Source organism: Electrona antarctica, assembly GCF_951216825.1.
Source record: "Electrona antarctica genome assembly, chromosome: 4".
In the NCBI taxonomy this organism is placed as follows: domain Eukaryota; kingdom Metazoa; phylum Chordata; class Actinopteri; order Myctophiformes; family Myctophidae; genus Electrona; species Electrona antarctica.
In genome coordinates, this window is record NC_136809.1 from 25,022,749 (window position 1) to 25,038,651 (window position 15,903).

The 15,903-nt window shown below is 42.9% G+C and overlaps 1 protein-coding gene across 1 annotated transcript in view; it reads right to left on the minus strand.

Annotated features, from left to right (window-relative positions):
* Positions 1-1,468: 1,468 nt before the first annotated feature.
* The window catches only part of tbc1d9 (TBC1 domain family, member 9 (with GRAM domain)), a 41,967-nt gene continuing 27,532 nt past the window's right edge, over positions 1,469-15,903 (minus strand). The window contains exons 10-21 of the mRNA XM_079499776.1: positions 14,061-14,275; positions 13,070-13,187; positions 11,067-11,352; positions 9,249-9,378; positions 8,763-8,861; positions 7,549-7,617; positions 6,963-7,203; positions 6,084-6,149; positions 4,983-5,069; positions 4,795-4,863; positions 4,418-4,521; positions 1,469-3,506 (exon numbers count right to left, since the gene is read on the minus strand). Of these exons, the coding sequence (XP_079355902.1) occupies positions 2,655-3,506; positions 4,418-4,521; positions 4,795-4,863; positions 4,983-5,069; positions 6,084-6,149; positions 6,963-7,203; positions 7,549-7,617; positions 8,763-8,861; positions 9,249-9,378; positions 11,067-11,352; positions 13,070-13,187; positions 14,061-14,275 (2,336 nt within the window). The 3' untranslated portion in view covers positions 1,469-2,654. The remainder of the gene's footprint in view (positions 3,507-4,417; positions 4,522-4,794; positions 4,864-4,982; positions 5,070-6,083; positions 6,150-6,962; positions 7,204-7,548; positions 7,618-8,762; positions 8,862-9,248; positions 9,379-11,066; positions 11,353-13,069; positions 13,188-14,060; positions 14,276-15,903) is intronic.

Below are 15,903 nucleotides of genomic sequence, written 5' to 3' on the forward strand. Positions count from 1 at the left end.
ACAAATGGATAAATGAACACTGAGCATTTTACTGTGTAACGTAGAGGGGGGGGGCAGATGAATAAGTACAAATAAAAAGCAACCATGAGGAAAATATTGATAAAAGACCATATTAATATTAGCTGACATAAATCTTAGAAAAGGGGAGTGGTGAGGCTGAGGCCTGATCTTTCGCAGGTTGAAGGGGTTTAAGTGAAAGAGGATGATTGAACAAGAAATTATAGCACAAATGGCTGCACAAATGATATACACTATAGGTCATAGTTATAGACAAATATATAAATAACAGAATAGAAAAACACTTTGTTGTCTTACTATTCCAATCAGTTGCATTAACAACTTTGTACTTATCCTTTAAGCTTCTTTTGATCATATTATGAACTTCTTTGACCCTCAGATAAGAGGCATCTTATGACCTGTGGAAGGAGAGGTCAATTCATGACATAACAGACTGGTCTAAACAAATGACATCAACACTCAAACTTGTTTCTGAACATTTAGGTTGCAGCTGGTGTTTCTGATGAACCATTTTCAAAAATACCCCATCGATAAGCTCACAACACGCCACGATGTGTCATGTTGTGACACATCGTGTCACAACAGAATTATCCTTTTTATCCTTTTATTCGAGCCCATGTTGAAAGTGGTTAATGATTGCCAACCACGATCTCGGAGGGTCATACCTAGAACTGGGCAGAATCAACAGATAGTCAGCTGTGATTGGTCAACGTCAGCCACATCCCCAGATGTTTGGCACAGAGATAGACTCGGAATGAGAAGAGAAAGGGAGAAACACATAGTGGGGGAGAAAGTATAACTTTGTAATTATCAGCTCTGCATGGCTAACTCTCTCATTGTCACTTACTGTATAGTGTAACAATAACAGGCACATGCATTAAACTGTTGACAGAATACCTCACCTCCATCTTCTAATAATATGAGCTGCGAAGAGGTGAAAATTATATTTACACAAGACACATTTCAACATCATTTTTAAGCAGGTGGTAAGCCATGGTAAATGCACCTGCCACTAGAAGTAAAACGTGCAACATTCATTTTGCTTCTGATCAGCATTATGCTTGTGATAAATGACTATTGGAAATGAGCATAGATAAATGTACAAAAACTAAAAGATTTCTAAGTATGCATACACTCATGATAGGCTTCTTGTCCCTCCATACAGGAAATAATCCTGTGGCTTGGACATACCTTACAGTATACAGTACTTTGTTGTCTGGGGTCCATCAGGGGGTCATCCTTGGTGCGACATATTGTGAGCTTGTAAATTGGCTATTTTCACAGACTGTTTGCCCATTGTGACATTCCCAGAAGAGCAAGGGCTAGGGTTGATGGTTAATCTTACTGCATGTTACAGGGGATATAAATTAAATTCCAAATTCTACCACCAGACGGCACTGGTGGTTTAACGCTGCCACTTTACCCATGAAAAAAATGCTTTGAGGCAGTGTTATCATGTAGCATAGAATCAATCCTACTATACTTTTAATAAGTGGTACAGGATGCTTCAGAATTATGAGCATGTACAATTGGACAGTTAACACACACAACATAAAAAAAACCAGCAGTGTAAAAATGTACAAATAAAAAAAAAGGGTACAAATATGTTTCAAAACAAAAAGAAATAAAGGGGGAGCCACCTTTGCAGTGCAGTCAACATCAATAGTGTGGCACAAGGCAAGCAGGATACAGTACATATTCGTGGAACTCCTGTGTTGTAAACATTTCTTTTCCTTACAATTACAGAAAGTGCAGGTGCTGGTTAAAGCAATATTTCTCTTTAGTATCATATTTTATTTCTTGGCATGTATAGTAGTATAACTAGGCTCCATATGAGCTCCTGAAATGCCATTAATATCTGGCCAGCGTAGCCTCCATTATTGACAGTCATACATGTGTTAACGTATACTAGTAATGTGAATTATGGTGAACATTGTATTATTTCAGTGGATCAGCTTTTTATATCAGTTACACAATTACAGAAATTCAGGAACTCGTGTGACGGTATTACGGTGTACTTTTAACCACGGCGAAATATCAATTTAAGAAGAGGTTTAAAATTTTATTGTGATAGTCCACTGAACTTTCACAGCATCATTCATATTTCTGTATTGTCATCTAGTGACAGCCAAAACTTAAGCTGATAAATAGTGAACAAAACCTTAATGACAGAAAAACATTAAAAATAATAATAAAACAGTTGACGTTAGCACTGATTGTGAGCAAACTAAATCAAACATTTAGAAGTGTACTGGACTCTGGACATTTTTCTCTAGCCTAAGTGTACACGAGATTACAATATTAATGTTATCAATTACGACTAGCTCGGCTACAATATGCACACCAAGATTTAAATTGGAGCAAAACCCATAGTCTTTTACTGCTTCCCTTGCAGCTGCATTAAGAATCCACAAGTTAATAGTCTTTCTACGTGATGTCTGGCAAAATACACTTCCAAGAGTTTTTCCTTCACATTCATACGGGTATCATACACATAAACTTTATAGATTTAATTTCCCCAAAGGCCTCCTCTAGAACTGATGGGACATTTTCACACCAACAACAGATTGATTGATTCATGTTTCCATAGATGGAAACGGAGTCTTGCATTGTCCAAACAGTCTTGTCAAGAGCGCTCAGCCGGACAGAGAAATCTCATAGTCGCTAGTGGACAGCAGGGGGCGCCCTACCTTCCTAACGTTTTTGGCATTTGTTATGCAGGCTCCAATCTCCACAGGCTTCTCAAAGTACTGCACCAGGGCATGCTCCGTGAGCACAGAGGCGAGGAACTGCTCAAAGGTTATGGCCCAGTCCTTGTCGATGCTGGTGCTGTGCGGCAGCCCGGGTCTCTCGTTGGGTCCGCCCCTACCGTGAGGCCTGCCGCCAGAGCCCGTTCCACCGGCATGGGGGCCGAGCCCGCCGCTGCGCACCAGCACAGTATCCTCGGCGATGTCCTCGCAGTGCAGTTTGTCGTCCAGCTCATGGGATCCGGCGCTGAGCACCGAGTAGGACGACATGGACGTGTCGTCCTTGGTCTCGTCATCCGAGATGAGCATGGCCGACGACGTCCCCGTGTCTTTCAAAGACGAGTCCTCCAGCTTGATGTCTTGCATGGTGGATGTGGCGGGCAGCTGCTCGCAGCCTTCGCCTGACACGTTCCCCCCACTGCCACAGATAGGCATTGGCTTGCTCTCCTCCACGCCCCCGGGGAGGAAGCGGTCCCTTTGGATGCTCTGCGGCAACACTCCAGTCTCCTGGCGGAGAATGGAACCCTCCGTGGCATCGCTCATGTCAAGCTGTCGGTTCAGGTCCAGGTTGCCCTCGTGGTCATGGTGGTCCTTGCCGGTGGAGCTGCAGAACAGCTTGCCCACCTCGCCCATCTCCAGCAGCAGGCTGGTGACAGTGGCTGTGGCATGGTACAGCTGCTGCTCAGCCATGTCCTCGCTGAACATGCTGTACAGCGTCTTGCACAGCTCGATGAACTGGGTCTGAGGGAGAGAGAGGGAGAGAAAGAAAAGTTCACTTCATGACGCACAGAAGTGGGCTCACCAATTACAGGCGCATTATAAGTGGCAGGGAATACAGAAATATGACTGCTAGCTAGTAGGGATGTTAACAATTAATTGATAAGAAGAATGAGATGCATCTTAATAAAGTGTAATTTTTTACCCTTTTATTTTAAAACGATGTTTAAATCTATTTCAAGTGTGCCCTGCTTCATACTCAAGCATTTACACACATTCACACCTGGGAGCTGTTCAGCACAACCACAGTTGTATATTTTTAGCCATTGAGCAGCTCCACTGGAGCGGTTTGGGGGTTAGGTTACTTGCTCAAGGGCAGTTTTACTGTTTGTTGCCATTCCCATTTCACAATGGATTATGTTATGTGTTTTTCCTGTCAAGGTAGCCTACATATACACAAAAATTACTGTTTCTCAAATGGTACAATAAATCTTTGATTAAGGACTATAACATGCATTTAGCATCCTGTCATTTTCATGTTATAGATAGACCTTAATTGATCCAGAGGGAAATTCAGATTCTCAGGAAAATCACCTATTATCAATTAATCAATGGTTAATAACTACGAATTAATGGAATTCCCTGATATTTGCATTCATAGTAGCTAGCGAATTATGTATTGGTAAAAACACTAGCAGGTGAGATTACCCACTCAAACCTATACAATACTCGACCAGGCCCCTTACCCTCCTTTTCCCCTCTACACTGAAGTTCTTCACCAAAAATAGCCAATCTACAAGCTCACATCGCATTGCACAATGCACTGTGAGCTTGTACATTTACCATCTTCGTAGAATGTTCACATATTATTTATGACATGCTTAGAAAAGAGACGTTATACTGTATCATAGAGTGGTACAGCAGACAAGGCTTACCTGGTTCAATTTCGGGAGGTCTTTTGAGTTTTCTAGTTTAGGCTTGGTCTCTTGGTTCCACAGTTTGAGATAATGGCGGTAATCAGGGGTGTGTAGTTTTTTCACTGTAACATGTATACAGGACATGGTATTCACAATGGGTGTTAAATTAATTGTCATTTCATGTACCGGTAATGAAGACATCTGTAGTCTGCTTGTTTTTGTTGCACTGGCGAAACTGTTGGCTAACAGGCACATTTCTGGGAAAACATGGACTTGTTCCCCAAGAACTAAATTCACCTATCCATTTCATGACTGACGTTAATTAAATGGATGACGATGGTACTGCTCCATAGGCTACACTGCATCGCAAATGTCTGTTTTAACACCCGTCTCACCTTTTTCATTCTTAAATGTAACTCTGACAAAGCCGTCATCCTTCTCATTTTTGCACTTTGGGTCATGACCTGTGGACAGTGGACATAAGGGTAAACATGACAGTTAGCCCAGACAGGATAAACATACTATCATAAACGTGTTTGTTTTCCCATTGAGCTGATCATATTGTGTTTCATGGCATCCTTACCAAGAGAGGTTTCTGGGGTGATGTCTTCAAAGAAGTACTGGGTTGCCTCAAAGGCAGAGTCAGGCTCCCCGTGTTCATGGCTGACCTCTGGTAGAACAGAGCATGGAGTCACATTGATTGATTTTCACGACTGAAAAATTGTGTCCCAACGTGTGACAGTGTGAAAGGAGCTAGCGCTGTTTACCAAAAGATTAACACAATCTATCTATAAATGCACCAAGTCTCTGTCTGTACGTATGTACGTACGTGTGTAATCCACGTAACTCGAGAACCGTTCGCCCCACCGTCTTCCCACGGTTGTCCAGAACCGCCCCAAAAAGGCCTTTGCCCTGGTCAGACGCATTGAGGGCTTGTACTGTATCTGCTACTTTTGCTGCGCAACATGCTTCCATTGAAGACATGCTGGCTTCTATGGAATCCACAAGACTGAGAACTTTATTCCATGGCTGCAGTCATTGTTTTTATGATCATTTTCGGGAGTTTCAGCTTTCTACTGGACAACACAGTGAAGAATGATGCAAGATGTGAATGTTAAGTGTGTTCAGAATGTGTTTTGTTGTGTGTCTGTGTGGTAACTTAAGGATGCTAACCTTCCAAAACACCCTGTACTGGAGAATGTCACACTGTTAAAAGTTGAATAGGGAAAACACAGGTGGTCACTGAATGACAGCAAAGTTATCAGACTATCAAAACCTTAATGGAGAGGAAGCCACAAGGGTGTGTTTGATTTAGAGATAAATTTGAGGCATACTGTGCTCAGTGAAGCGTATTAAATGTGTGAGCATGTGTGCGTGCATGCATGTGTGCACATTTCACAGGACATGGTGCTGACTACAGAAGTGGAAGTGCTGTGGAAGTCCTTTTAAATGTGTGAGCATGTGTGCGTGCATGCATGTGTGCACATTTCACAGGACATGGTGCTGACTACAGAAGTGGAAGTCCTTTTAAGCAAGTCAGCGACTCATTTCTCTCTCTCTCTCAGATAAACATCTTTCTCTGCTGTGACGGTGTTATAGCAAGTACTTATTATGCGCACACGCACACACCCACACCCCCACCCCCACCCCCACCCCCCCACACACACACACACACACACCTCACCAGGTAACACATGCATCTTGTACAGCAGCTTGAGTTTCTCAGTCAGGTCTCCATGGTACAGAACACCTAGGGAACACGCAGACACTCAGTAAGGAAGGGATGTTTTCGCAAGGCTTCAGAGTCGAGTTGAGTTTATTTGCATGATGATAAAATATAATAAATACAAGTAAAGTATGAAACCCTATATACAATACTTTAGGTCAGAAAGATAGGTAGATATACAGTAGACATCAAAATGTCAAACAAAATGTTCACATGGCGACTAGTCTTAGTTACTATAGAAGGTATGTGCATGCATAAAATGAGTGGCAAAGTGAGTTTAACATCGTTTAGATAGGACCGTTTGGATGGTATGGGCTGTCAGGGCAGAAAGTAGTTTTTTGCCACTCAGTACAGTAGGCGTTCCCGCATAACTTCCGGGTATGATGATGATGTCAATAAAACAGTTCTTGGTCCACATTTCAAGGACATAGATGATAAATACTGTACAAACAGTACATATTGTTCTCTCTTTAGAAGCGTTAATATTCTAAACGAGATGCAAATTAGGACAGAACATCAGCGTTATGATCAATGAGGTAGATTCAGAGTAAATAACGAAATTTGTCGGCCCGTAAAGAAGGAAGTGAGTGGCTGCATGCACACGCAAAACATTTCCGGGAGCGCTGGGCAAAGCATTGCCTAGCAACAGCCGCTGTCAGAAAAAAATATTTTAGCGATTTAGCGTTTGATATTGATAAAAAAGACCACACATCCCAGGCAGGTACCCCACGGTTTAATTTGATAGGACATGTGGACACGTCCTGGGCATCATAAGCGAAAATTGACCTGTTCAGTGTACGTAATATCAAAAACTGTGATGATTTTAGAACCACTCACCCAGGCCGTTGATGAACTCGCGGAAGTTGATGAGACCATCTCCGTTGTGGTCCAGCAGACGGAAGAAGTGCAGGGCCAGGGGGTCGGAGTGGGCCCCGTTGGCCCAGGGGAACAGCAGGACGAACAGGCCCTTGAACTGCTCCAGGTCAATGCGGTACTGTTCCAAGTATGGCAAACTTGGGTCATGGCGCTCTGTGGGGTTGCTGCTGCCTCCCCAGTAACAGCTGGTCAGGTGTTCAGCCTAGAGAGAGAGAGAGAGAGAGAGAGAGAGAGATGTGAACCATCTGAATTGAGCAGACTGGGTGTGGAATTGGAAATGTATCTTAAGGTGTATTTTTGCACCGACTAATTTGTTTACTGTAATAACCTGCATCAAGCCATTCGGCAGAGAGGTACTGGTGATGTTTCCATCTTTAAATATGTTGTCACCTTGTGACAATTTCAAATGTGAAAAAGCACACAATCTCGGCTGAACAAATTAACATTATGTCCTGGCATCTCATGTTCTGTCCTGTTATGTACACGGCATCAGCATTGTGACCAACAGTTCACACAAGAAAAACAAAGATTGATGGAGAATCCTCACCTTGAAGAGGACATATAGCTCCTCCAGTTCATCGATGCTGAAAGCAGTCTCTGTAACAATAGTTCTGACCTGAGACACGGAAATATTACAATATAAGATCATGTAAGAATTGAAAAGGGGACATTGGTAACAACAAACAACATTAGTAACAACATGTTTCTATATTTTACTGTAGCTTTGGGTTTTTTACGCCAAAGCCCATAACAGCCTATGCATGTATATGCACCAACTACATTGGCCTGGCTGGAAACAAGTTCTTGAGCTTAGCCCAGATACCCTGGGTAAATATAGATTTCATTTCATTTCATTTCATTTCATTTCACATGGCAGCCTACTGTACATGTACAGTGTACATGCACCAACTACATACGTTTTCATGTCAAGGACCCTCAAATGAATATGTATTTGGCTGCGGACAGACATCTGAATTATTTTGTGCTAGGGACACCCATAGAAGACTTCATGTTATCCAGATTGTTCAAATTCTTTCAAGTTTATAAGCTTGTAGATCAGCTATTTTCAAATAGCCGATGCATATACGCTTAAAGTTATTATTTCTATCAATTACACACCCATTTATGGAGATTTTGTTTTTGTCGCATTCCTGAGCCAATAATCTATCACATTATTGGTTTAGCAAAAAAAAATCTAAAATCGCCATTGATCATTGAACTACTCCTTTAAACAGATTTTGATGCTATATAATCTTTTTCTGGTGGCTCACCCTAACAAAACTATGGCAGGTACTCTGATTGTTAGTTAATCCAAGGCCATGTCATCGTGACCTGTGAGTCCGTGACTCTGTGACCATAAATAATTGGCCTTTACATCAGGGGTCTTCAATGTTTTTCAGTCCAAGGACCACCTAGCTGAGAGCAGGGACCCCTCACTACATATTGTATCAAATTGTGTTGCAGATTAGCTTGTAGATCCACTATTTTTGGCAAAAAAATCCCCTCAGAATAGGGACGCTAGGGTTCAAGTGGTTAATGTACAAAAAAATAAATATCCTATCACACAGAGATTTGGCGGCCCCCCTGCAGAACCTCTGTGGACCCCCTAGGGGTCATGGACCCCCTATTGAAGACCCCTGCTTTACATGAAGGCAAACAGCAGGTCTTGAGCATTTTCACAAATGTTTGCCGTGAGTCTGTATTAATGTGAGATGATAATATGACATGACATGTCACATGCCAGTGAGATGAGGTGTTTACCACGTTGCGTTTGATCGTATCCTCAATGGTCTGGATCACCTTCAGTCTTTGTTTGAAACGCATTTGTTCGATCACATCTGCACGGATAGATCCGAACTTCTGATAGAGACAGAATGGGAAGGGGATGTCAGAAAGGTTGTTTGGTGCTGTCACTTGGACATTTAGCCATCAATGGGAACAGTCAGAAAGCAAGCAACATCAACACGTGAGTAGTAGGTGATGTGTGTTTGGCACACACAAAGAAACCAATAGTTATATATATAAACTTTATTACAGGCTCGTAATACCCACAAGGTAAGACAGTACATCACATATACAATCGCCAGGGCTATGATACATCTGCATAGAGAATCATTTGAGTACACACACCATGTTAGTACTTTTATTCAAAATATTTTGATCTGGGTTGGATCTACATCAGATCAGAAACTGGACACATACATACATATTGACTTACATTCATTCCATATCCACAATTTAACTTACATCGTAGGAGCTGCGGACCAGTTTAAAGATGTCCACCTCAGCATGTGGTTCTCCGTTGTCAGTCAGGAGGGAGTGGAGGTGGGGAATGGGAGGCAGGGTGCTGTCCTTATTGGTCACACTGTCCAAGTACCTACAATACAACCAACAGTCAGGAGGGAGTGGAGGTGGGGAATGGGAGGCAGGGTGCTGTCCTTATTGGTCACACTGTCCAAGTACCTACAATACAACCAACAGTCAGGAGGGAGTGGAGGTGGGGTATGGGAGGCAGGGTGCTGTCCTTATTGGTCACACTGTCCAAGTACCTACAATACAACCAACAGTCAGGAGGGAGTGGAGGTGGGGAATGGGAGGCAGGGTGCTGTCCTTATTGGTCACACTGTCCAAGTACCTACAATACAACCAACAGGGAACTTACCACATGCTTAATACAGAATTTACACACATCTTCTTCTCTGAATCTTTTATGCTATCCTTTTGCCTTAATGTATTATTTTTGTATGTAAACAGCACAGCACCTCTGTGCTGTTTACATTTGTGACTAATAAAGTATTCAATAAATAAAATAAAATGAAGAAACATCCCCACTCAGCGGCGTCGAGTCCGGGGTTGCTTGAGGGCTGAAGCCCCCACTGACACAATGGGCGCGTTCGGAAATAGCGCACTGAGCGCACTGTGCAATGCAAACGAATAGGTGAGTGCGCTCCCGCAATGGGGGGCAGGGCGGGAGGGCACCCACTGCCGTTATAAGAACTTTCCACGCCTGTCCCCACTGCTTTTACCCATCTATGACACATTGAAATGTCTGCTTAGGTGTATCCAATTTGAAAACTGAATGCTGTGTATTACGTCTGAGTTTTTATCTATAGTCAAAAGTATCTTGTGTATCCCCATGTTGAAGTACCAGTAACAGTACAATCAGGTCAACCGTAGAATTATGTCACCACCAGAGGGCGACTGTCACTAAGATTTGTCATACAGTAGAAGCCAGTGGGATTCAACATAATAGGTTAAGATATTCTGGTCATATGGTTTTGTCTTTTGGAGATCATTAATACCTACCGGTATGTAAGGGGAAATTGATACAGACAAGCTTTAGGAAGAAGACACCTAATGAAAACTGTAACTCTGTTTAAGTACATCAGCAGAACCCCTGAAATATAAACAATTTAAAAGAATCCTCTCTCACTCTAGGACAGTGGTTCTCAAACATTTTTGGATCAGGTCAAGGTCACCCCTGTAAATAACCTTCTCATCTACGGCACCCCTGAATTACGTTGTTACTTAGTGTATAGCACCGTATGTCACGGTACGTAAATATGTAAATCTAACCTCCAAAATACATACAGTATGTCATGAGGAAAACATGAGAGAATATGAATATCCATATCCATTAGGACAGATTGAAAATAATTGTTATACTTGGCGTTAAGCCCTTCCATATTCTGTCGCGAGGTCGGGGACAACATTCACCAAAAACAGCCGATCTGTAAGCTCACAACGCCTTGCAAATCTGCTATATTTGGTGAAGAGATTTGGTGTACTTCCTTGTGTATGTATGTTTTTAATGCTTTGTTTTCTAATGTAAGGTACTGTTTGTTTTGTTTTATGTTTTTATGTGGGGACAGTGGATGAGAATTGGCATTTTTGCTAAATCCGGTGTATTTACATTGCATTTATATATATGCATTGTCCCATCTAAATAAACAAATAAAGTAAGGTAAACCGTAAAAGTATGTACTGTAGACTGAAAAAGAACGCACCAAGTACAGTGCACATGACATTGATTCATAAGTATTCTGAGGTCTTCACCCTCCTCACCTGCCCAGTACGGTCATGGCCTCGCCGTCATCCTTGCAGCCCAGCAGCTGGTGGATGTTGGCGTGGAGCACAGACAGAGCCAGCTGGAAGATGACCTTGATTCCCTCGTAGAAGAAGCAGTCCACCACCACCACGGCGCTCTCGAAAGGCATCACGGACAGGAAGAGCGTGAGGAACCACGACAGGGAGATGGTGGAGATCACGCCCAGGTCCTGCATGCAGTCGTACAGCTGGGGGACGTACTCCCTAGCCAACTCCTCAAACACGCCCTGGTCTACAAGGGCTCCTAAAGGGATGGGATGTGGGTTAGTACACCCCCTGGTCTACCAGGGCTCCTAAAGGAATGGGATGTGGGTTAGCACACCCCCTGGTCTACCAGGGCTCCTAAAGGGAAGGGACACAGGTTAGTACACCCCCTGGTCTACCAGGGCTCCTAAAGGGATGTGATGTGGGTTAATACACCCCCTGGTCTACCAGGGCTCCTAAAGGGAAGGGACACAGGTTAGTACACCCCCTGGTCTACCAGGGCTCCTAAAGGGATGTGATGTGGGTTAGTACACCCCCTGGTCTACCAGGGCTCCTAAAGGGATGGGACGCAGGTTAGTACACCCCCTGGTCTACCAGGGCTCCTAAAGGGATGGGACGCAGGTTAGTACACCCCCTGGTCTACCAGGGCTCCTAAAGGGATGGGACGCAGGTTAGTACACCCCCTGGTCTACCAGGGCTCCTAAAGGGATGGGACGCAGGTTAGTACACCCCCTGGTCTACCAGGGCTCCTAAAGGGATGGGACGCAGGTTAGTACACCCCCTGGTCTACCAGGGCTCCTAAAGGGATGGGACGCAGGTTAGTACACCCCCTGGTCTACCAGGGCTCCTAAAGGGATGGGACGCAGGTTAGTACACCCCCTGGTCTACCAGGGCTCCTAAAGGGATGGGACACAGGCTGTCACGATCAAAAATGTAAGTTGATGATGAATTGTCACACAACTAATTGCGATTAACGATTTGCGATTAACGTGTTTTTTGCATTGAACCACTGGGTTAGTATATCGTTGCCGTCGGGCGGAAACCTTATAGGCTATGTTCACTGTCCAGAATGGTTACTTTTCACCAATGTAGTCATTATTTAGTCACCAGGTCTTGTTAATACTGTTCCTTAGTTTAAATAGGCCTATTGATATAACCAAAAAACAGACAGACTTTCTGTACATCTTTGTGACACTGTCTCCAGCGTTCTTTTCTATGCTGTGGTGTGTTGGGGAGGGAACGCCAGACAGAGGGACACAGCCAGACTAGACAGACTGATTAAGCGAGCAGGCAAGGTGACAGGGACCAAGCCTGACTCTGTGGCGGTGATGGCAGAGAAGAGGACTCTGGCCAAGACACTAGCCATCCTGGACGATGTTAGTCACCCACTGCACACAGCACTTTATTCTCAGAAGAGCAAATTCAGATTACATTTTCTATCCCAGACATGCAGCACAGATAGACTTAAGAACTCCTTCATCCCAAGGGCCATTAGACTAGACTATAATGAATCAATGGGGGGGGGAGACGAGGAGGGAGTGGGTTGGTCAGTTAACGTATTTGCTTTGCTTCTTCTTTATTTACTGATGTAATGTATTTGTTCATCATGCTCTTTTTATTCTGTATGTATGTTTTACACTGGAGCAAATTTCCTTTGGGATCAATAATGTATATCTATCTATCTATCTATCTATCTATCTATCTATCTATCTATCTTACAACAAAGTTTTAAATAGGGCATCAATTTATGAAATCTTAGTTTTTCTTGCCCTACAGCGCAAACATGAAGCATGTGAGATATAAAAAAAAGGAACATGCCCAAAGTCATTTCTATTGAAAATAACATCTCATGGAACATGTCATTGTGGGAAAAAGACCCTTTTCACCATCAACACGCACTGGCTGGCAGGCAGGCAGGCAGGCAGGCAGGCAGGCAGGCAGGCACACACACACACACACACACACACACTACTGACCTACAACTCTGGTGTTGTAGTAGTCAGGCAGCATTCTCTCACAAAGTGCCACCAACAGCCAGAAAGCCTCCTCTTCTTTGGCGTAGAGCAACAAGACTGATGTGACGATATTCATAGCCTGGTGAGGAGAAGCACAGCGTTAGACAATGGGACACAAACACAATGTTACCAATGTTATCTAAATGTGCGTTCTTTTGGATGCAGAATATCCATTTGCCTTATGTTTACCTGCAGAGTTTTCAAAACACTACAACTATTATCATTTGCACGGTAATCTTTCAAGGTAGCTGAGCTTTTCAATGCAAAGAAAATCTGTCAGACTCATCAGTGGATATTTGGATAGAAGCTCTCCTAGGTGGCAGATCAGTTTCTTCTAGGGATGCGCCGATATATCGTCAACATATCGGTATCGGCCGATATTTGCCGTTATCGTTATATTTGTCAATATCGGTATCGGCAAATGAAGCATATTTTAACCGATGGCATTAGCCGATATGTATCTATTGTTGATAAGCATCAATTTTGCGCTGGCTATGTTGTTGTGTTGTTTACTTGTAGTCAACCAAGCTGCAGATTCTGAACAGTTATTTCTTATAATGAAGATTGATTTGTTTTCCTGGCACAAAAGGGGGACATAATAACACTAAACATTAAATAAACAAATATTGGATATCAGCTAAATTGTTATTTTAAACATTAGTAAGGGCCACAAATTTCCATACCGGTGCACCCCTACTTTCGTCCTGCTATAGCCTATAGCAGTTAGAAAGCTAAAAATGTACATTTGCCAGGGGTGCAGCTAAGCCCTGGTTTCCTGTTATTCAGGTATTGAAACAATCTTGCCTCCAGAGGTTATTTTTGAATGCAAATTGTGTGTGTATGCGCGTGTGTGTATGTGTGCCTGCATGTGTGAGTGCGTGTGTGTATGTGTGTATGTGTGAGTGTGTGCACGTGTGTGTGCGCGCGTGCGTGCGTGCGTGTATACGCGTACCTGACAGTATCCTATGTTGGGGTTCCTGAAGGCATACGCAGTAAGCACTCTCCGGAGGGCGGCGATTCCCATCTCGTTCTGGAAGGCCGGGTGCTCGGGCAGAGAGCGATGGAGGTCCCTCTCGATCTCCTCGGTTGCCAGGTTGTACTTGCCCATCGACTTCTCCACGAGGTCCTCGTAGTAACCTGGATGGGTGGCCATCTCATTGATCGCCCCTTAGGAAACACAGTGGAATGGTTTGTTAGATTGTTTTTAGTGCCTCTTGTTTAGCATTTTATTTTTAGATTGCATTTATGAAACGTGCCATAATTCTCTTCACATCCCTCTGGCTGCTTCAGTTTATACTGAACGTGAAAAGAGCATTGTACCGGTAACACTACATCTGACTCACATTGGAAGCTGTTTTTGTAACTTTTTCCATTCATTGTCTTTAAATATTGTATCTGAAACTGAAGGATGATCAAATAAACTAAACTAAACTAAACAGAACACTACAGTAAAATCCTCAGTGTTAATGCATCCATTTGTAACTCAGAGAATGTACGAGTGTAAGTAAAGTAAATGAACACAGAGGACTGTACTGTGTTAAGTGTTCTCCTGAGAGCAGGGCAACAGACGTCTGTGAACATCTCTCTTGGACAAGGATTAAAAGAGCTGCTGGAACAAGCACAGGGGCCCGTTGAACCGGTCCCTGACATTCCACCCACCACACCTTTTCCCACACTCTTTTCCCCCAAAGGGACAATGAGTCTCAGTACCTTGATCGTAAGCTTTAAACCTGACCAGGCGGTACAAGCATAATGCAACATTATGGGTTTGCATGACTGACCACAATCAAAGTGGATTATTCTATTGCTATTTATAACGATCACAATTCCTTTTTTTAGGTCACAAATTCACAATAACACCATGCAGTCACTATGGGCAACCTTTGAAAGACAGTACAGACTTTGCAAATAAAAAAAAATAGATCATTGTATTTTTTATAATACATTTTTTATAATACTATCCTCAAAAACATTATCTGAATAAATATTATTCTGACCAATCCCTATACGGTATTCATTCCTGGAGAAGATTCAGAGTGGAGGTGTCAAGCCTTTCACTTGTTTCATGATATTTCATGTTCGATCGCATGCTTGAACGAGGTTAGCAAAGTATGCACTGTACGCTCTCACTTGAGGACGCTAGGGTTCATGTGGTTAAGGTGAAACACCCTGCATCTATGGCAACCGCAGATGTCAGTGCAACAGGAACAATAAACAACTCATAAAGCTTACCTGGTCAAAACAGGTTACACAACTTAAAACTGAGATAAACACTGCCCGTAAGCGCCATGACACAACGCACGTAAACAGGAAGAAGAGAGGTTTTCATTCAATAAACCAACTAAATCTGTTTAGTATATTGCTGCAGTATTAAAGCCTTTTATCTCCATATTTGATATGACGAACAGTAGCCAAGTAGCCGATCTATTGAGGTAAAGTGAGAAGTGGTTAAGTCTGTGTGTGTGTGTGTGTGTGTGTGTGTGTGTGTGTGTGTGTGTGTGTGTGACTGTATGTGTGTGTGTGCGCACATCCCCATTTGTGACGGTTTTAGTTACCTGTACTTTGAGTCAACAAAAGGCAAGGATGGTTCTGTGATTATAATGCAATTTCAACATCTTTGACATGTATGCTGTTGACATGGACAGCATAAACGATGTGATAAATGACAAAGTTTACTCTCATGTTGATCCATTTAACCGTAGAACAATAAACACAATTATATTTTTTGTAATTTTCATAATGTTGCTGATGTCTGATGTGGGTGGGTCTTTCAGTACCTTCATGATGCTCAGTGA